This window comes from Platalea leucorodia (assembly GCF_965183815.1).
Source record: "Platalea leucorodia genome assembly, chromosome: 3".
In the NCBI taxonomy this organism is placed as follows: Eukaryota; Metazoa; Chordata; class Aves; order Pelecaniformes; family Threskiornithidae; genus Platalea; species Platalea leucorodia.
This window is the reverse complement of record NC_138825.1, coordinates 33590453-33612378: the sequence shown is the minus strand read 5'-3', so window position 1 is coordinate 33612378 and position 21926 is coordinate 33590453. Positions and strand designations below refer to the sequence as shown.

Genomic DNA, 21926 nt, shown 5'->3' with positions numbered 1-21926 from the left:
TGTGAATTTTGTTTTTGGAAGAGTCAGAGGATGGTATGAACTTCTATGATTGGGGGAGGGGGCAGGGGTTGCAGAGATTTGGAATATAAAGAATAATGTCATGGGTGATGGATGGTCTGTTATTGGCCAAGATGACTGTCTACATAGTCAATGGCTCCTCACAATACGGTTGAGAGACGGGCTTGAGAAAACCCAGGTGGACACAGGCAATCTGCCCAAGGCCATCATAAAATGAAGACAAGTATCCAGAGTTTATTTATGAGAAAAGACCTAGGACAACTTGTTGAAATTGAAGGGGGTGCAAAGACACCATGGAAAAAGGTATACTATAACATTTCACGTGTAAAAGGAAAAAGAAGGTAGTCCCAGGTATTTAAAGCCAGCTCTGGAGTGTCCAGAGATAGGTTATTTGTTTCATATTCAGCCACTTCCACTTGAAACGTGCCTGTGACTGTGAGGTACTTCTGTGTGTTATTATCACTATTAAAAGAGACACAGGGAAAAAAACCCAAACATTTAGAAGCTTTTTCTGAAGGTCACAGGACCACATGAACACAGAAGAACGTAAAACCAGCGCCTTTTCAGCTTAGCATGTTAGTTACAGTTTCTACAGTACTACTAAGTTCTAAGATGCCTCTACTATCACTTTGATCATCAGAAAGTCTGTAGGGGAAGCCAGTATCATTCAGCCCAAGGGTTTTGTGCAGCAGATCTTTAATGCTTTCATGACAAGCCATTTTCAAAACTTTTGTTGTGTAGATGAAATAAAGATGACCTTTATCCTTTACTTTTCTCCACTCAAGGTCAACAGCAGTTCTGTGATCTACTGACAATGGCACATGATGCCCATGGAGGATATCCCATTGCTGCCAATGATTAATAGTTGCATTTTACTCTCCTCAGGGCCATAACTCACTCAAAGCTTCAGCATTTGAGAATGATGGAACATCCCTGGAACAGATAAATCCATAAATCCTTCCAAGCCAACAAAAAATTGTCAGCTCTCTAGGAGTTTCTTCACAAGTCAGGCTATAGTTTTCAGATTAATATGTGCATGTAACACAAGAAGGGGGAAACCAGATCACCGATAGGAGAAATCAGAGAAGTAACTTAAGGCTGGTTATTGTCACTTCCTATACTCTGTTCACTGTTGTTCACTTTGCAGGAAGAAAATGTCAGACAGGCAGACATCACTTATTGTCCACAGTATCTGCATCAGCGTCAGTCCTTTCATTTGCAGTTGTGCTGGGAAGCGCATTCTGAAGCACACAACTTAGCCCAAAAGCAGCTGTATAATAACATCACGAACCAGCCTTCAAAAGGACTGCCTGTGGGAGTAGTGTATCAGTCACATCATTTGGAGATATATCTGCTGATTTTAGCCACCAAAAGTTTTTATTTCTGATATCTCTGTAGAACAAATTCATGTATCAGAGAGAGCTGGACTATGTTCAGGCTAGTGCCTCATCTGCAAATGGCTCAGCCACTAAAAGCTCCACCTTTCTGGCTGGCCAGAGCTCAAAATCTACCACTACAGAGAGGCAAGGTCTTGCTCCCATCCGGGCACCGTGGGGTGCCAGCCCTGCTGCCTGCGGCTGTGGTGAGTCCAGCTCATGGGTCCATCTGAGACGTGAGACCCAGTGAAAGGGAGAGCAGTTGTCACTCTGCTCTGACTGCATGCTGGAGCTGGCAAGAGAAGGAAGGGCAACCCATTCTGAGCTGCCTCTGCAATCACTGTCTAAACTAGATGCTGGAGCTAGGTGGTATGGAAACCTCTGCTGGGGAGCCAGGCAGTCTATTTGTGTAGGTTGTCAACTACACTCAACTTTTCGTAAACAAAATAGAAGACGTGAGATTGCCAAAATACTAACTCTAGGAATTCTCAGCTACACACTGTAAAGTTCTGCTTTGAAGTTTAACAGAGCTTTTCTGGACTCATAACAGAAAAGTCTCCCCTAGTTCTCAGAAGCTGAGAAAAAATAAATTAAAATGAAGTAGTTTTATTTGCATCTTTTAATAATAGTTTTCAGAGGTTCAAGGAAAAAAAAATTTAGCCTTTTCAGCTATCCATTTTCAAAAGCAGAACTTAGGAAGCTCTTTTTTACTGCTTGTCTTTCAGTGAAAACCTGTAAAATTTTAATGGAATAGAATATTATTGCCTACATATTTTTCTTGCATGTTGTATAATTTCACTTTTAATTTTGGGAGAAAAAGATCTAAAATTTTCTGAGCTGTTCTACCTATAGATATTTAGAATTAGCAATGGCCTAATTAAGAAAAGCTTGAATATTTCTTTGAATAGACAGTCTCTGAAAAGTTTTGTTGCTTATCCAAATCTGACTGAACAGCAGTGAAATTTCCATAGCTCCTGAGGATACAAAATAGGACTGGAACCCACAGAAAGGGCTGTTCTGCTTCCATTCCTGGCCTGCTCTACAGCAAAAGAAAGCACCTCATGTTACCCCTGTGCTGGAGTAGAGAAAATACTGAATTTTTAGAGAATTGTGTATGTTAACCCATCCTTGAAACCAACATTGCATTTCTTATCTTTGAGTCCTCATGGCAGGTTGCTTCCACCTGTGATTATCTCAAGTGTAGTTGTCATTATGTATATGATAGATACATGTATCAGAAACATCCTATGTTGACTGACGAAACTGTGTCCTAAGCATATATTTATCTACCTGTGCTCAGTAAAATAATGGTTAGCATAAAAGGTATCTCAAAATAGTGGGGTGAGAAGAAAGAGCAAAAGGATAAACAGCCAGTCAAATCATAAAACACAGTCCCAAATGATTTCTCTAGCAGAAACATTTAAACCAAAAAATCTCTGCACAGAAAAAAGTCATAGCTCTCATAATTACACTAGTTAGCAAAAGGTCTCACAAAACCTCCAGCTTGATAATTCTGAATAGAAAATAAAGCTGAACAAATCTCAGTCTGGTCATGGATTAAATCACAAGTGGAAAAAGAGGTTTCAGTCCTGACAAGTGGTCTGTTGTGACTTAGCTCTACTCAGCTCTTGATTTGTAGAAAAATCCATAGGGGAACAAAATGAAAAGAAATAAGGATTGTGTTAGGCAAAGTTACATGTAATTCATATTTGGGAATGGAAAGGGGGAGGAAAGATAAAGAATTTTTTCCCCCAAAATTGATCCCTCTGCTTTAATGTACCATTTTATGTGCTCACATGTGTCACCCTTTTCATATTGTATCTTCCATCTTCATTCTTCTGCCTTTAGCTAAATGTTGTGCAGCTCTCTACCTTTTTAACTGTCATTAAAACAACATGTAAGAGACGGCACTGCAGATAAACAGCAATGCGTGTCACCTGGTAAATTGTGCTGTCACTGCAAGGAAAAAAACAAAACATCATGCACTCAAAGTTGAACAAAACATCTGAAAATGTAAGAGGGGCTTATTGTTTCACTTAAGCGCAAACCTTAGCAGGGAGAGTGTAGCTGGGATGGGACAAGTGTGGTATCTATTGCTAGTGTTGGAGAACGACTGAAAAAAGCAATGGCTCCCAGGACATGAACGTCAGCCAGAGATTTTCGGCTCTTGCAGCTGCGGCTGCGTAAGGCAGAGCCATTTGGTTTCTGTCTGGCAGAGGGATTCATTACTCATGCCAAATCGTCCCCTCCCTGAGAGAGCTTGTGTAAAGTGCACAAGTCTTTTGCATTAGTTGGATGTCTCTTGGACCACGTGTTCAAAGCTCTTACAGGCACTAACGCTAGATACGTCTAGCAAAACCTCAGTATTCTGACGGCAAAGCTGATCGGATAACTCAAATTAAACGAATTTTTAGTGTTAAAATAGGTTTTTCTGCTAGATGCAGTTTTCTTCTTGTCTCTTGTCAGGAAAATTAAAGTGAAAGCTATAGTTGTAGGGAGCCACAATGCTGTTCCTCTCCCTGGCACCTGTGAGCGGTGCTCTGCTTCAAGCCCTTGCTCTGCTCCTCCACCGCATCCTCTGCTCCTTTCCCACTCCCCCACAGACAGCTGCCCCTTCTCCTTGTACACCACAACCATCCCTTCACCACTGAAGGGGCTGAAAGCAGGGACAATATGCAGGCAAGGAAGATCTCTGTGGTGAGGGGAGAGACAGCAAAGTGAACGTGATGAATTTCGGGAGCTTTGCTTCCAGGAGGAGAATAATTCCCCAAGGGGCATGATGTATGGTGAGGATGGGGCTGTCACTCCCAAAGCTGTAACAACCACAAAGAGATTGATAGCAACATTTCCACATTTCCAAATGAAATACTTTTAATGTTTTCTTTCCATAAGCAAACAAAACAACAGTTATGGAGAATTTTCAGCCTGATTCTTGACAGAAACAGATGTTGCAATATTGGAATTTCCCATGGGACAGATATTCCAGTGTTTGTTCCATTTTAAACAGGGCTAGAAAATAAAACTGAGTTGATATATGGTTTGCTTCTTCATAGCCATTGCAGAGGCAGGTGGTTGGAGGGTGTGCTAGACAGATGTTGCATGCTGCTGCAATGACTGTGAGGCCAGCTAGTGTGGATCTTTTTTTTTTTTTTAATTAGTTTTAAAATCTGCTCCTTGTTCAATGTAAGGAGCAATCAATTATTTTGTGGTTCTGTCCCATTATATGGCAGATTAAGGTTTGCTTTGGGTAAACTGAGGCACTAGCCTAAAAATTTCCCCAAGATAACATCTCTTGTTTGGGAACTAGCAAATGTGACCTGATTTGAAAAGTGGCCTGCAGGTCTTTTGAGTATATGCCTCCCTGTCATCAACAAGCTTAACCAGGGTTAAGTGAAAGAGAGGAAAATGGCAGAAGCCAGGAAAACACTTGCAGATCATGTCCTCAGGGACTTTCTTTAAGTAGGAAGAAGGACTCTGCTTCTATGGCTTTTCCTAGGCTCCCTTTGCTACCCTAAAAACATGGAAAGTTTCTGGACTGAAATCATGTAAAGAGCAGTAGAAAACAGGTTTTAACCTAGTGCAGACATATACAGTTTCACTAACTGATGGGCATGAAGCTCAGCAAGTATGTTGACCCAGTCTTAACTGGGGAGATATGAGGACCAGCAAACTGTCAGGAGGTGGGTCCCCATGACTAGCAAAGTTGGAAACTTCTCAGCACCATGCAGCTGTAAGGTCGCAGCTTGGCCACCTTGAGCTAGAGTGCGATCCTGACTAAGTTCATAGCAAATGCAGGTTCCCAAATGTTTTGTCAAAGCGCTGGCCTTGTTACTGTGATTAGCCACATTGAAGGGGTGCCACGAAAGAATAAATAAAATTGTCTACAGCACAATCCCACATACACACAGTGAAAGCAGTGAGACAGCAAAAAGTCTTACTAAGGCTTTGCTCAATACCACCTTCGGTAGTTAAACAACATCTAGTGACTCTAAATGGAGAGTTATGAAATAGCAAGGAATGAAGAAATGTGATCGGCCATTGCCACTACAAGGTTATATGGATTTGGATAGGAAGTTCTAGGACTTTGCCGGAGTTAGGCACAACTAGAAAAAACACGTTACAATTCCACATTGCAGCAACATAAACCTTACCACTATGTGTGCTAATCAGGCCAAGGAGCAGCTCTCCTTGCTTGCTTCTCTGTGCTACTCCTTGACTTCTTTGGGTTTTTCAAGAAAGACCATACAGTTTTGATTCCATTCACCTGTAACCTCTAGTTCAGCACTTCAGTGAGCACCTAAATCTTTGCCTACAGTGCAGCTAGCAACAGGAGCAAGATTTATATGCTGATGAGCTAAGCCTGTTAAGGAAAAGGGAATTTTTTTTTTGTTTGGCAACGCAAAGGCCAAATTCAAAAAGCCTTATACTTGCTAGATAAAATGTGTCCTTTAAAGGTGTTAATATCAAGGTTAAAATCACTTTTTCCGTAGTAAAGCTATATCATTATTATTATTTTCTACTCTAAAGCCAAAACATCAGCTAAATTTTTCAGGAAGTTTTATGTCAGTGTGCTACTCCCAGTAGTATGCCACCTCTGCCCTCTAAAGTGCTATTCCTTTCACTCCACTTGGATAACGAGCATATTCATGAACCCCAATGAAACCAGTTATAAATACCTGTGCTACCACACAAGGAAATACAAAGAAAATTCTAGAAGAAAACCCAAACGGAAGCTGCTTAAGAACAACTAAATAAAAGGATTTACTCTGAAAAATACTCCAGCTCTGGCATAATTAACTAATGAAAACACATCCAATACAATTATTTACCATGAGAGAGCCTGGATGGGGAAAACAAAGATAAAAGGTGAAACAAACAACAATGTTATGTTTTAGTGGGGAAAAAACACCAAACAGCGAAAATCTCGTATGCTTCCATTAGGCAGAGTTTGTATAGCACAAGGTCTCGCCACCTCTTCTTCTCACTCCAACCTGGAGTAGTACTGGTGTAGTACTGAGCCTTGAAATGGGACTGTTGCAGTCCATCAGGCTTTTGTTAACACTCTTCACAGGCATGAATCCTGCTCCCAGTGTTTATTTCATCCTTCCCCTTGCAAACAGTCCTTTACCTCATAAAAGGCATTAGTGTCCCCTGAGAAAGAAAATAGAATTTAAACTGCTAGCTACACATATAGCCTTGTGTCCTCAATGTGGCTCATCTCCCTAAGCAAAACATACAAGAGCCAAGCAGCTATCAGAGGTATTTCTTCACTGTTTTTCTAGCAGAGAGATTGTAACATCACTAGTGCCAATGAGGGTGCAGGAGGTTTATCTGACACTACCCAGAGAAGATGGGGCTGTCGCTGCCCTCTGCTCAGCCAGCAGCCTGTGACAGCAGCTACCCCAGGTGATACGAGGCCCTGAATGGGAGGAGCCAGGTTCTGAAGGTGACTCCTTCCATGGTGACCGTTCCTCCTTCTGCCTGCTCAGAGACCAAGGCACTGTCACGTCGTTGACTGAAACAGCAACCAGAAGAGGCTGCAAGGATCAAGGGGTAGCAGAGAGAAGCAGGGGTCCTCGGGTCTATTGTCTGCTCAGCTTACATGAACATGTGGCACCCTTTTAGGGGTGAAAGGGAAGAGGCACAGAGAGACAGGACAGTTTAAAGTAAATTACCTTCATTTCTCCTCCCCTCTCCCATTGCCCAACCTTGGCAGCGCTGTCAAATTCCTCCCCATGGCACTCCCAGGCCATGAACGTCTGCACACAGGACAGAGAAGAGCAGGCACCAGGCTAGTGACCCATCCTTGCCCCAGAGTAACCAAGTTGAAATTCTGCCTCTACATACTCAAATTAGCAAGATTCAAGTTCACTTGGACACTGCCATCCCAGCTCTGCAGTACAACATGTGGGGAGGCTCAGCAATCACTGCCATTTATCTTTCTCATTCTGCAGCAGCCTTCTGGAGAAGAGGCACAGGCATCCCCCACCCTCCTAGCACCAGCAGAAGGACTGATTCATCAAGCCTGACTCTCTGAGGCAATCTGCCAGATGACAGAGCTGCTGGTGGGGTGCCTTGATGCTGTCAGCTGCCCATATGTCTATCGGGCAGCTACTGCCTGTGCAATTCCCACTCTGAGAAAAATTCAGAGCACGGTTTGGGATATCTACATAAGAACCAATTCCACAATCCAAGCTGATTAAATAAACAAATAGATAGTTTTTAAAAAGGTTTGGGTGGAGCAAATAGCTCTTTTATTTGTTTTCTTGTAAAAATTAAGGAAATTATGAGGTAATAGATATATTACAAAATTTAAACATAGGCAAATTCAAAGCGATGCAAGGGAAAGGGGAGGGAGGACAGATGGGCAAATTCAGCACAAATTCACACCTAGTGCTGGCTGTCTCAAAGTGTTCATCTCTGCAAATAAACTAATCTGTAAACCAGGAGCAGCTGAACAGAAAGGGGTTACAGTATAGCCTTACCTTGCTGTCTACAGGGATTTTTCAGCCACCCTAAAGCACGGCTGTAGCCTCTAGTGGATGAGCTCTTTCCCATCCAGGATGCCAGGTTAGATATCTCCCTCTCTTGCCCAGCACCAGTGCATTCCTTTCTGTTGCTGTGGCACACAGGTGATTTTGCTTCCACTCTACAGTGCCCTCTGCCAAAGGCTGAAGCCAATTCCCATTTCCTTTCTGGGCAGCGTCACTTTGTGGGATTCCTGTCAAATGCTCTGGGACCTAATATGATCATGCTGTGACTCTGAGACATCACCAGGGCTGTGGCAACAGGGCAGATCAGCCTGCTGGCTGGGCTGTTTTTTCTCTGCTATGAAAATCAGAACATTTCATTTTAAACATAAAATTTTCTCAATGGCATTATAGTTTCAAGGTTTCTTTAGATTGCAGTACTAGCCTATTATTCTCAGCTAGGACTAGATTACCTTTGTCCTTGGCCCTATTACAGATTATTATGGATTACAGGGTACATGTCTGTAATGCCCTCATATTAGACTGCAAAACAAGATGCGTTTTGGGGAAAAGGGTAATATGACAATGAAATAACCCATATCATGTTTTCAAAGACATCCATTACCTCACATTTTCTTTCTTTACCATTGAAAATTTGAGCTACATTTCTACTGTGCCCTTTTAAGAACAAAGAAAGGATAAATGACTCCCTTGTAGTACAAGCCTTCATTGAAAACCTACAAGTACAACACTCAAAAAATTACATGGAGTATGAATCTGATTTATGCCTCAAGTTTTAAGTTCCTCAGCTTGTCTGAAATCCTCCTCTTTCATCCTTCCCTGACCAGAGCATTAACACAAAGACTACTCACCGTCAACATCTCAATTAAAACCTCGAAATAGGTTTAAATGAGAAACAAAAGTTGCATTCACCTTGTACTGGATCACCTGAGGAGAATGATTTTTTCTCACTCTGAGTGCATAGATTTTGCTCAGAAAATCTGCCTGTTATAGGCAAATCCAAAAATAACCAGGTTTGTAAGAGCTAAATCTAATGAAGACTTTATAATATAATTCCTCTTTTTTATTTTTCCAGTGCTGCTTCTTTTTCAGTTCTATATTTTTCAAATGATAAGTCTTAAGTCATTTCTCTAAGGAAACAAGCTCTATCATTGCTATCATAGGTTAGGGTTAACCAGTTCAGTCATTGTGCAAAAAAGGAGTTTTTTGGAAAACAACATGAGCATACAAGCAGAAAGCCTGGTATGAAAGACAGAGGCTATAACAGGAAATTCAGAACAAGCAATTAGACAGGTGAATCTGCAGCTATGGCAGTGAAATAAGGCACTAGGTTTTGGCTGTGTTTGTACCTTTGAGTTATTCTCCCTCTGCCATCCTCCTTGTCCTGTCTCATGTATTTGATAGATAAAATAGTCCTACATAAAATATTAAACGTAATTTCTTGCACAAATCCCAAAACAATGCCCACAGTCAGAATTCAACTGGTCAGCCCTGGAGAGACAAGGAGTATTAGGAACCTACTGCAGGAGGAGCAGGTGCCCTCCTCCAAGTACCTCCTACCAAAAATCTAAAACAAAGACAACTTTAAAATGGGTAAAAGGCTTCCTGTGACTTCAGAGGGGCCTGTAGGGTGTCAGATGGCTGGGGAGGCAGGAGCTGTCAAGGCACCCTGTTTCACCTACCCACAGCCTGGAGCCTGCGCGTGAGCAAGTGGGAGCTAAGTTAAGCAGAATGATCTCAAACTGGCAAGGCAAATTTTAGGAACTCAATATGTTTTAGGAATACAACATGCTTTAAAATTTTTCTTTTTTATTTACAACTCTCTTGTAAAACACCCATGGATAAAAATAAATCATCCTCTCCTTCAAGCAGGTAGTTTTCAGCTACTACTTTTACTATAGGGTCACCACTATTAAAGAAGATTTCTTAATAGTCTGGAGATTACCTGGATTGCTGGTGTCCCAGTTAAAACGGAGGGTGAAGTGAGGGGAGGGAGGGAGGAAGTTCTCAGATACAGATTTAGAAAGACTAGGAGTAGTTGTCACGCTCTGTGGTCACGGATACTTTTTGCATGTCTCCTAAAAGGACCTAGATGTCAGTAGGTGTGACCTAAAATGAGGAAGGAATTAGAGTGGATCTCTGACACCACCTGGAACTCAATGGATCAGCACTGGAGAGACAAGGAGTATTGGGAACATGCTACAGGCACCACCTGAAGAAGTGAAAACTCAGACATCAAGCGGAGCATCTTGGGTGCTTAAATGTGCATTACATATACAAACTATGGAGGAATTCAAGCCTCATTGTTTTCACTATTCCTTCAAGGAGATGACACACCTCTGTTGTATAGGTACATGCTTACAGTGAAGCCCTAATCAGAGTTTGATACTATTGAAGATGACTTTCCCAAGTCAAACAGATTTATAACCTATATTTAACAACAGTAACAACACCAAGAATGCTATATTTTCTGCCCAGATCATGACATTATGAGGGGAAATTATCTGATTTGAAATGTGAGGAAGGACTTTATTAGGAACACATTGAAAGCTAAATCAGAACTACTCCCAGCTGTGATTCTGTAGGCATATCGTTTCTTCCCCTGGCTTACTAAATTACCTTGAGCAAACTATTTAACCTCCTTCTTCCTCCATCTGTCTCTCTAGAAAATCATGGTAATCCCTAAAATACAAGATTTTCAGGCTGAACAAAAGCCCATCAGAGTCAATGGTGGCTACTCATTTCTGAGGGCTTTGAGTCAAGTCTTCAGTCAAGCATTTGAACAGTGTCACTATCACTGCTAACTATTATTACTTTGCATGACTATGAATGACATGGGAGGTTGTTACTGTTAAGCAGTCAGCAAGTGGCAACAGTTTTTTTGCACAGAGCAGCGCATGAACTGCTATAAATCTGCCCTAGATTTGAAATAGGAAAGATAGTTGTAACTGTGCAGCTGTTTGCTGGCTTCTTAATATTCAGGAATGGTATGAATCTGAATACGTTAAAACTTTTCATTTAGACATCAAATTGTTGTCTCACCTGAATGTTCAAAAGTTCATTTTGGCATCAGATATATAGCTCGTTATTGCAATGACGGCTGGGGACAGCTCCTGGCATTTGGGTTCAGAGCAGCTGAGAGAGAGGATGTGGCAGATGTTATGGGCAAGCATTAGCTCATCCCGAATTCCCCTCCAGTAAAAATGCTGAGCCTTTGATGAGCTAAATAAATAATTAGCAGCAGAGATAAAATGGGAGTACTGCTGTCTTATGCTGAAAACCGATTCTGATTTCCTTTCCACCCTCTGCAACACCCTTGGCTGTGGTGGGGTTACTTCCCAGCAGCACAACAGGGGCTGAGATGAGAATCAGGCTCTTTGCCTTTGTATTCAGCTCCTGAGGCAGAGCTCAGGGGTAGAGCTGTAGCATACAACCTCTCCACATGCCTCACTAAATGTTATTTGACAGTTGTTAAACTTTGAAGGAAATGGGAATGGCTCCAAGCCAGCGAAAGGTGCTGTCCTGCCCTTTTCTGCTTGCCCTTCTCTGCTCTGCTAGGGCACTGCAGCTTGGGCAGCAGTAATGCAAGTGCCCTCTCACATGCTCTCACATACTTTTCACATAAAGGGACATATATCCTGTAGAGATAACTGGCTGTTTAGTATTTTGGCCTTCTGTGATGGTTATCAAGCAAGAAAATATTAGTCTGTGTAGTGCTTGCATGGTCTGCCTCTGCTCATGATGAATTGGACTGGCTTTGACCAGTTCCTGTACAAGCATTAGGTGAATGACAGTTTGTCACAACAATCTAGGACAGCTTTAGTGACAATACTAAGAAGTACATCTGCTTTACTTTAATTCTTGCTTATATTTATATTTTTATCATATTTATATTTATTTCATAATTTATATTTCTATTTTCCACTTCATTATCGAGAAATACGTGTAATTTTTGTCATTTTCACCACATTTTCTTTCTTATTTTTCAAAGATTTCTCATATTGCAAAGGGAAAAACAAAGAAGAAAAAAATGAACACAAGCAAACAAACAAAAAACAACCCTAAAATACCCTTTGTCCCTGTACTTCTCCCATTAAGAGGAACAAAATAAAAAGAAAAGGCTAGATGAAAATTTTTTCAGCAGAAACAAATAAAACCCCACAGTCCCAGAATACATGCTTCTGTGAAGCATCTTTTTCATTATGTTTGATGCCTTTCAGCAAGCCTGTACTTGCTGAGGGTTCTCCAGAAGTCAATACATACTACTGCTGCAAACCACTCCTGAAGTACCAAATGTCCATGTCAAATTTTCCCCTGCTCTGCTTATATAAATTTTGCTTCCCTTTGGGACTGTGACTTCACATTTTTATTTTTATACTGTTGCTGTCTCAACCTGTCAAATACAAATGATTAATACATGGTGATTAATGTCTTCATGTGATGTCCTTCCTCCCAATGGTTGTTTTATTCAGTGTTTAAATATATAAATGCTTTGGACAAATCAAGGTTTGTATCCTGGATACAACGCAATCGGAATAGCTCAGCTCATGTATTGAGGGTGAGGAGAGGTTTTTGCGCAAGCTGTGAGCCACAGAGGAAGGTCAGTGCCTAGCCAGTTTGGAGACAAGGGTGGAACTGAAAAAGGGATAGAAGAGTGGCAGGCAATTACCCATGTCTTCATCTGTATGAACCCACTGTCCAAATCAGAAGTAAGAGTAGATGTTTGGGTCTTTCAGAATAAATGAATCCTCTGTCTTTTCTAAAATTAACAGAATTATATATTTCTAACTTTCCTCAGAGAGAAAATAATGTAACCAGGCTTTACTACAGCATTATGATGTTGAGATTATTTGCCCTAACAGCAGCAGGTCATGGCTTCCTCTGTTTTCAGTCTTTAGCTGGTAGATCTCCACACAATAGACTTTTGTTGCAAGAGTCATTAGCAATCTAGGCAGCGGTGTTCCCTCTGATGCATGACCTGATCTTCAGTGTGGCACTGCTGTTTGAGAGAACATCCTTACACAACTTAGATATTTCTGAAGTTTGCAGGACCCTAGTTATAAAGCATTTTCTTATTGTCATGCAATTGACTAGAAGAGTGCACGGGTATATTTATCCCACTATGCTGTGAGAAATTCAAACTCAGTTAATTACATCCTACCTCAGTTAAAGTATCCATAAGTGCAAATGCTGAAGTTATTTTTTGCTCATAAAATGGAGTTGCACTGTCACCGGACTGCCAAACTGCAGCTAATATTTAACTGAGAGGTGACAGGATAGTGGTGGTTGGTGGAGTGATCTCTGTTCAGCCAGTCTGTAAACCACTTGCAGTAAAAGGAGCTGTATAAATGTAAATCATTATTATATTGTTTAAGTAATCAAATCTATGGCACCATTGTTTAAATAGACTGCAGATGTGGAGCCATTTATTCACTTAGACTGCCTGCTACATAAAATATATATGGAAAAAACAAACTTTCAGAGATACATAAAATACTTTTTTTCCCAGTGCTGAATTTATAAGCTAGGGAGACTATAGTGCTACAGTAATTCTTAATTTGTACAGTTGCTTTTATCACTCTTAGTATGAAATACCACAAAATAAAACAGACCTAAATTTCTCATAAATATAATGGCAATGTTGCACTTCAGATGCACATTTTTAAGTGGCTGCATCATTGCTTTAATTCAAAACACAGCCAGCAGGCTCAGTATGACCTGGGAAGTTCTGCAAAACACTTGCAGATTTATTCATCTTTTGAAATAGTAGTGAATTTATATATTACACCAATGCCCGATGGCCAAAACTGAGATTTGGTCCCACATCATGTAGGGTGCTCTACACATAAAAAAACAGCAATCTCTGTCCCCAGATACCTTACTTGAATTCAAATGTTGCAGTTATGTAATGCTCCATCTTAATCATTCATGACTATCCCTGTTGCTGCAGACCACACAATGACTTCAAAGCAACGGTCTCCCTATTCATTTATGTGGGCTCCTGGTTCCATAATATTTTCTAATGTGTTTATCCCTATAAGGCAAGGCAGTGCTGTCACCCCAGCTTGTGGATGGGAAACTGAGGCCCAAAGATTCTATTTTCCAAATTTTTGTATTTCAGTTCAATCCCTTATTCAAAATGAATTAACTATGCCAGTGCCTATGTTGCACTGATTGTAAGTCTGATGCTCTTGAATGCCTAACACACTTTTTAAAGGAGAGTCTAGACTGAGAAAAATGTACTCTTAACTTTCTCAGGAGCAGGTAGGATTTCTATGATAGAGCAGGTCTCCTAGTGTTTGCTCTTTTAACCCTGAGTGTAAGGACAGACATAGCTTTGCAGACATCTGGTCTTCTTCCATTCCTTTCTCTGTTGGACATTGGTTACTCTTCCCGTATGTTTTTCTTTCAAATAAGAAGTGATTTTCAGTTGTTCATTTTGTAGCGAACTTCTGGTCTTGGATAAAAGTGATGGGTACAATACACATTTACTGTCATTGGTGTGTGTTTAAGGGTGATTTATATTACAGAAAAGGATGAAAGAATGGAAAAGTTGCTGCATTAAAGCCCACATAACTGCCTAAGCATACCCAAATTCACTTGGCTGTGGCCTTTGCAAATTGTATTGTACTTTTCTAGAGGGACAGTTACAAATATATTTTCTTCAGTGATTAGCTCACAGTGTCAAAGGAAGTGCCCACCTGAGTGGCACTCAGGATTACAGAATCACAGAATGGCTGAGGTTATAAGGAACCTCTGGAGGTCATCTTGTCCAATGCTCCTGCTCAAGCAGGACCACCTAGATCCAGTTGCCCAGGACCATCTCCAGATGTTTTTTTAATATCTCCAAGAATGGAGACTCCACCACCTCTCTGGGCCACCTGTGCCAGTGTTCAATCACCATCACAGTAAAAAAGTATTTCCTGATGTTCAGATGGAACCTCCTATGCACCTTCAGATGGTGCCTCTTGTCCTAGCACTGGGCACCACTGAAAAAAGCCTGACTCTGTCTTCTACACCCTTCCTTCAGATATTTGTATACATTGAGTTCCCCCTCAGCTTTCTCTTCTCCAGGCTGAACAGTCATAGGTCTCTCAGCCTTTCTTCATATGTGAGGTGCTCCAGTTCCTTAATCATTTTAGTGGCTCTTTGCCGGACTCTTTCCAATATGCCCATATCTCTCTTCTACTGAGGAGCCAGAATTGGACACAGTACTCCAGGTGTGGCCTCACCAGTGCTGAGTAGAGGGGAAGGATCACCTTCCTTGACCTTCTGGCAAAACTCTTCTTAATGCAGCCCAAGATACCATTAGTCTTCTCTATGGCAAGGGCATATTGCTGGCTCATGTTCAATCTCATGTCCACCAGGACCCCCAGGTCCTTTTTTGCAAAGCTGCTTTCTAGCTGCTTTTTTTCAGTTTCTCTACAAGCATCCTATGAGACAGTGTCGAAAGCCGTAGTGAAGTCAAGGTAGACATCTACTGCTCTCACCTTGTCTACCAACCTAGTTATTTCATCATAAAAGGTTATCAGTTTTGTCAAGCATGACTTCGTGAATCCATGCTGATGACTCCCAATCACCTTCTTGTCCATCATGTTCCTGGAAATCGCTCCCAGGATTAGTTGCTCCATCAGGAGGTATTGAGGTGAGGCTGACTGGCCTGGAGTTCCCTGGGTCCTCCTTCTCGCCTGTTTTGAAGACAGGACTGATATTTGGTTTCCTCCAGTTCTCAGGTATCTTTCCCAAGTACCATGATTGTTCAAAGTTAGCGGTCTTGCACTGACATCAAGCTAGATCCCTCAGCACTTGTGGGTGTATCCCATCAGTGCCCATGTATATCCAATTAGCTGGATCAGAGCAGTGTGACCCATGGCTACATGTGCCAGACAAGGGAACTTATGTGACAGTAGTTTAAAAAAATTACTTGCAGTTCTCAGAGAAATTTTAATTTCTACTTTAAAAGGGCCTGCTCTCATAACCTGTGTATATGAAGAGAAGATATAGATAGCAATCTATTATTTTCTCTCTGTGGCACCTACTGGCCATGATGTGGCTTCATAATGTTACCAGCAATTTTCATTTTCTCCATCCAGGGTAGTATGGGTTTGAACGGCACAAAGGTGAGTAGGACAGTTAAGGAGAAGGAAGAGGAAAGAAGAGTTAGAATGAATAAGCAACATGAATTAGAAAAGGGAAAAAATACAAAACAAGGAAAAACACCAAGAAAAGCAAATAATAAAAAAAAAACCCAAACAAACCAAAAAGCAAAACAAGCTTTCCTCGCACTGCCTAGAAAGAGAGGAATCCTGGTTCTGTTCCAGGTGAAACGATATCATTATCTTGACAGCAGGATTACTAAAAACAGTGCAAGGACAAGTCAGAGAGAAAGAGCTCATTGGGAGCACACATAGATCAGTAAAGCAAGGGTGTTCACCTGTGTGTGGCACACAACTCCAACACAGGCCCCCGTTGTAGGATCTTTTTCAATATGAGCACAGATCAAGGCACAGAAAGGAAGCTCTGAAATACCACTAAGAGTTAAGTGCATGCCCCGTTAAAGAAGGAACGTTCCCTTCTGCCAATTATGTGGAAAAGATAACATAGCATGTCACCTCTGAGCAGCCTCAGGTTATTGATTTGGTGCCAGTGTTAGGGGCAGTTGTTGTCTTTGCAAGTTGACATTGACCAAGCTGCTTCTTTGAGACATTTGCACAAGCTGTCACTCCCTTCCCTCCAGCTTCTCTTTCTCACTCTGGGAAGCTGTGTGGAACAGAGTGTTGATCCAGGACCATGCTCATTAGACCAGTATCAGAAACATGCATCCTGAATCCACCAAAAGAGATAAAAACCTGCTGTTAGCTTCAGCAGTGACCCTGAGACAGCAAATACAAGGGAAGGTCAAATGAGGGAATCAGACAAACCATGCTCCTCCTGCTAATCCTCATTATGATGGCACTGGTGTATCCAGAGCCAAACTTCAGATTCTGATACCATTTCAACTCAGTGAAATCAGGAGTCCCAACAGACAAGACTTGCCACTATCTCCCACATCTTTGAATTTTCATGGGACCATTGCATCCCACTGCAGTCCCCTTTGCACCATCTCCAGCTCCTGCAAGTGGAAGACCACAGCTGGGATGGAAGAGAGAATGGGACTGGTGTCCTGGGTAATGATCAGGACAGATGTTAATATCAATGGGGAGGGATGAACTTCTGCTTTCACTCTTTCGCTATGAGTACAACATTCATCAAAAATTCTTAGCAGAGAATGCAGCAAACTTTTGTCTTTTGTGCATACAACATTTCTGACTAGTGAGGCAGGATTCCTTCAAGCTGAGCACAGCCAGTGTGCCTCAGTCCTGGCATACCAATGTATCTTAACTTATATTAAGTGCCCATCATTTTAGCAGCTAAGCAGTACCACATTCCATTTAGCACATACACAGCATTTTATAGAGCAGAGTGCTGTAGAAATCCTTTTCCCTTAGGTTTTTCTACATGCTCATTGCAGTGACATGCATCTGACCAATTAAAGCAAAACAGATTTAGTTAATTAACTCTAAGGGTCTGAGTGGTTCCCTGGCTGAAAGTCATAAGAGCTGGGTTGGATATTATGAGTGCCACTGATTAACTCTCAGATGCTGGACAATTCACTTCATCTTCCTATGCTTCATTTTTCCCTGGTGCAAAATGTAGAGAAATAAAATTTGTTTTCTTTGGTGAAGTGCTTTTGAGAGCTGTGAATGAAAAGAGCTACACATCATCAATGAATCCTCAAAAAGCCCCAATGGGAGATTTATGGAAATAGCACTGTCCTCACTGTGCTTCTGGAAAACTGAGCCACAACCAAGTAAAGCAACAAAGGGCCAAAACCTCACTGAGAAGCAACAGTGGGGACAGGATAAGAATTTAGCGTTGCCTAACACCTTGACAGCCACTTGTTCCTCCAGGCCAGGCTGGCAAGATGGCATCTTTCACTCCTTTCTGCCCATGCCACCCGATTCTCACCCCTCCAGCTACTAGATTTCATGTCATTGCTTCCGCATTTTTTGTTTTATTTACCCTGGCCATCCTCCTCCTCAGCAAATCAACACGTCCAATCACTTCCAACACTTGACAGCCTCCACAAACATCTCTTTCTGGCTGCAGGGATATTCCTTATCACTGGGCCAAATTCACTATATGGTGTCATATGACATCCTTCAGAGTATTTTTTCAGACTTCCACCGGGCTCAAGATCTTAAATTGGTTGAGTTTTTTGCCAAAAGCTTTGCCTCAGGAAAAACTGACACTAGCGTATTTTCTTTCATTCTATTCCTATTACTCTATCATTACTTAGTTTTATCTTATCCTTTCATTTTACTTAACTCCACATAGTTGCGAGTCCCAAAGCTAATACACCAATTCCACAGTACGTTAGCCAGAACAAGGCAAATAATTTGCACCTGCTAATTGATTTATTTCAACATATTTTTATAATTGAGGAATGGAAGTGAACAGAACTGAAATTCCTCAGATTTTTCCAGTATTTAAATAAAAATCCTTTTAAAAAAATGTTCTTTGGACTTGCTTGTCAGTATTTCTTCTTTTGGCAAAGAGCAGCTAAGTTTGGAGCAGTTAAATAAATCACTTTTTATTATTTCTGTTCTACAACTGATAGAGATAAAAGTATTTCTGGTACCAAATTTTGTCCATGTCAACTAAACATTCAGTTCTGAAAACAACTTCAAAATTAGATTTCATTGTAGGACAAAGATGAGTGAAAAACATCACATGAGCATTTACTACCTCTCATTTTGACTTTCTCAGGTTAAAGAAAACTACGCTATGGTAAAGAAGAAACTAGAAAGGTCTGTTCTGGGATCTAGAGGCTGAGTACCATCACTTGACTGGTGCTTCAGCTCTAACTGCAGGCAGTAGGAAAAGGACAGAGTAGTTTGCAGGCCAGCAGATAGTAACCCCAAGACTACCGAGGACATCAGTGGCTTTGACTATGTTCTGGCCAGAGATTGCTCTCAAATTATAGTCAAAACCCAAACCCCATTATTCCTCTACCAGATCCAATTTTTCTTCACTGGCTTCAGGATGCTTATAGGGGTTTATGTGTTTGGTTCTACTTTGCCCTGAGATTCTAACTTCTGCTGGTAGCTCACATATATCCAAAGAGAGATGCAATAAAATAATAAATAAATAATAAGCAATAAAAAAAATTAATTCTCTGCAATAAAAAAGCAGGAAAGGGCAGTTTCTAGGGATTCATCATTAGCATGAACCTACTACATCAATCATTATTCCAAGATAGAGAAAATAGCAGTAACACTGTTTTCCTGTTCTGTTAAGCAGCTTCCTACCCAATTTTAATCCCTAAAATGTATTGCTTCTTTCTTTTTCATAGTTAAGATCACTGCAAGAACGACTCTTTTTTTACATCATTAAAAGTTGGAGGAATTGTGGAACTGGAGGAGCATAATGAACATTCAGGGCTTGTTTTTGAAATTATCTCTATCTCTTCTTGCATTTACTATGCTATAAAACATTAAATGCTCCAAAGTTGTCAGCCATTACAGTTGTGTAAAACAGATGTTAGTGAAGTAAGAAACGAGCTCTTTCATATAGGTGAAAAATCTCTTGCTAACAACCCTGAATCTTGAATCACAGAATAATTGGAGCCTGTGTTATGGGTAGACAGCACAAACTTCCTCCCACGTTCGCTTCCTCTCTCAGTAGTATGTTTCAGTCCCACCTACAGGAGGCGGAAAGGAAAACTTCTGACTTCTAGCCTGTCAAGTTTTTCTTTCTTTGTTAAGCCTAGTAAGGAGGCTACCAACTGTGGTACTATTTTTTCCTAAATTGGAAATTTTACTGAAAACAGCTGTTGTTAGAGAATGAATACTACAAAGATTTGTAACATATGACTTAGACAGAAAAGTGATTAACAGACCAACAGATAAACTGACAGACACAATGCAAATTGATACATCAAGACAATGCTAATGCTACCGGTAGCAGTGGTAGTGCTACCTCAGTTCAAAGTCAAATCAGTGACCTAAGAGTAAAAGATTGCTTTCCTCCCCCTGCCACCATCAGAGGACAAAACAGCAATTGCATTTACCTGTAGATCAGGACTTCATCATCCGAGCAATTATACTGCAGCTGATACATTTTTACCCGAGGGGCCGACTTGCTCACCGTCCACTTGACCAAAGCTGAGGTAGTGGTCACATCTGACACCAGGACAGCTCTTTCTGGTGGGCCTTTTGTTTCACCTCGATTAGACTTGCTGGAGCTGGTGATGTCCGAGAGCCTGGATTTCGGTGGGGCTGCTCGGCCTGTGCCATTGCTGAGATGGGGGAGCTGAACAATTGAGAGCTCAATTGTTGCTGTGGACTCTCCAGCAGCATTGGCTGCTATGCATGTGAAAGTCCCGTAATCCTTGGAGGTGGTGATAAGGATATCTAAGGTACCATTGTCATAAACAGCTGTCCTTGAAGAGTTCCCGATGAGACGGTCATCGGGGGCCACCCAGTGAATGATGGGAGTGGGATCCCCAATGGCTTTGCATTTCAATGTTGCAGTTTGCCCTTCTAAAACCAGCAACTTGTGAGTATGTTGTGTAATAAGAGGAGGCTCACAAACAAATTCTTCCTCCCGTACATACCAGAAGTACCTTCCCTTTAGACCTGGAGGAGAAGCACAAGTTTCCATATCGTCATCTCTGTCAAGTCGCCTTAACCACAGTAGCTCGCAATTGCAATGCAGTGGGTTGCCCCCAAAGCTGAGAGACAAAGGTGGAGAAAATGGGGTAACGGCTAATGGAATTACTTGAGATCTGGCAAATATAGGGTCGGGGGGGAGCTTCTGAAGTCTGTTGGATGTTAGATCCAATCTGGCCAATTTCTGAAGATCTGCAAACGTCCCCTCTGTAATATAATCTATGAGGTTATGATCCAGACTGAGCTGGTGCAAGTTTATCATCTTCCGTATAGATTCCCACGGAATGCTTCGAAGGTTATTGTAGGAAAGGTCTAAGTCTTCCAATGTCAGCAAAAAATCCTCAAAGGCTTCATCAGAGATGCTGCGTAGCTGGTTGTTGTTTAAAATCAAATGCTGAAGGTTAATTAAGCCTCTCAAAATATCCTCTCCAATGTCAGGCAGCCTGTTGCTGTCCAGATGTAAAGACCGAAGGCTCTCCAAGTCAGTGAAAGAGTAGGGCTGTATGTAACTGATGGTGTTTCTGGACAAAGTAAGGTCAACAAGTCCAGACATATTGGCAAAATCCTGTCGGCTTATATTAATAATAAAGTTTCCCCCAAGTCGGAGTTCAACAGTCCTTCTATCTATGTCTAGCGGTACAAATAGGAGACCCTTGGAGGGACACAAAGTTCCCAGTGACTCAGACAGGTTCTGACAGACACAATATTTGGGACAAGCGTTGACCATGACAGCCATTCCAAACACCAGGATGCTGCAGAGCAATTTTTCCATGGTAAATCAAGCGACAGTACCTGCAAAAAATGAAGAGAGTTACAAGAAACATCAGCAGTTATGATATAGATACCTTTCCTCTCACATTTTACCTAACATCTATCTCCAGAGAGACTTCGCAGTACCTCCTCTCAGGAGTCACACCTAAAGCGATCAGCATTCTGGCATGGGAACGTTAAGTGTTATAGCAACATGTTTCCCCACATAATGCATTTCTTTCTAAAAAAAGTGGGTTTTGTTCCAAATCTGAATGGGGTAGGAATTGTTAGTGCTTACGCCTGGTAATAGTGTCTTGTGACTACCTATTTTCTCATTGCAGCTTTATAATTTTTATTGGGTAGCTGGTAGAGGACCAATCCTGCTGTCAGATTGCATGGCTTACTTAAAACCCTGAAAGATTTCATTTGGAATAGTGCCTGCTTCTTTGAGGGTAGAAGCTGTCTTATAGTAATTACATACTGCTGCATAATAATGTGGAATTAGTCTTAGGGTTGAAAGAGCTGATTTTATGGATAAAAATAACTGCATATTTACCCTTCAGTAATGTGGTTAGTAA

The 21926-nt window shown here is 41.3% G+C and overlaps 1 protein-coding gene across 1 annotated transcript in view; it reads right to left on the bottom strand.

Annotated features, from left to right (window-relative positions):
• LRFN2 (leucine rich repeat and fibronectin type III domain containing 2) overlaps window positions 1–21370 on the bottom strand; it is a gene marked incomplete at both ends in the record, with an annotated part of 39084 nt that extends 17714 nt beyond the window's left edge. Inside the window, one exon of the mRNA XM_082307723.1 lies at window positions 19998–21370. Coding sequence (XP_082163849.1) covers window positions 19998–21370 — 1373 coding nt within the window. The remainder of the gene's footprint in view (window positions 1–19997) is intronic.
• Between the last annotated feature and the right edge of the window lie 556 nt (window positions 21371–21926).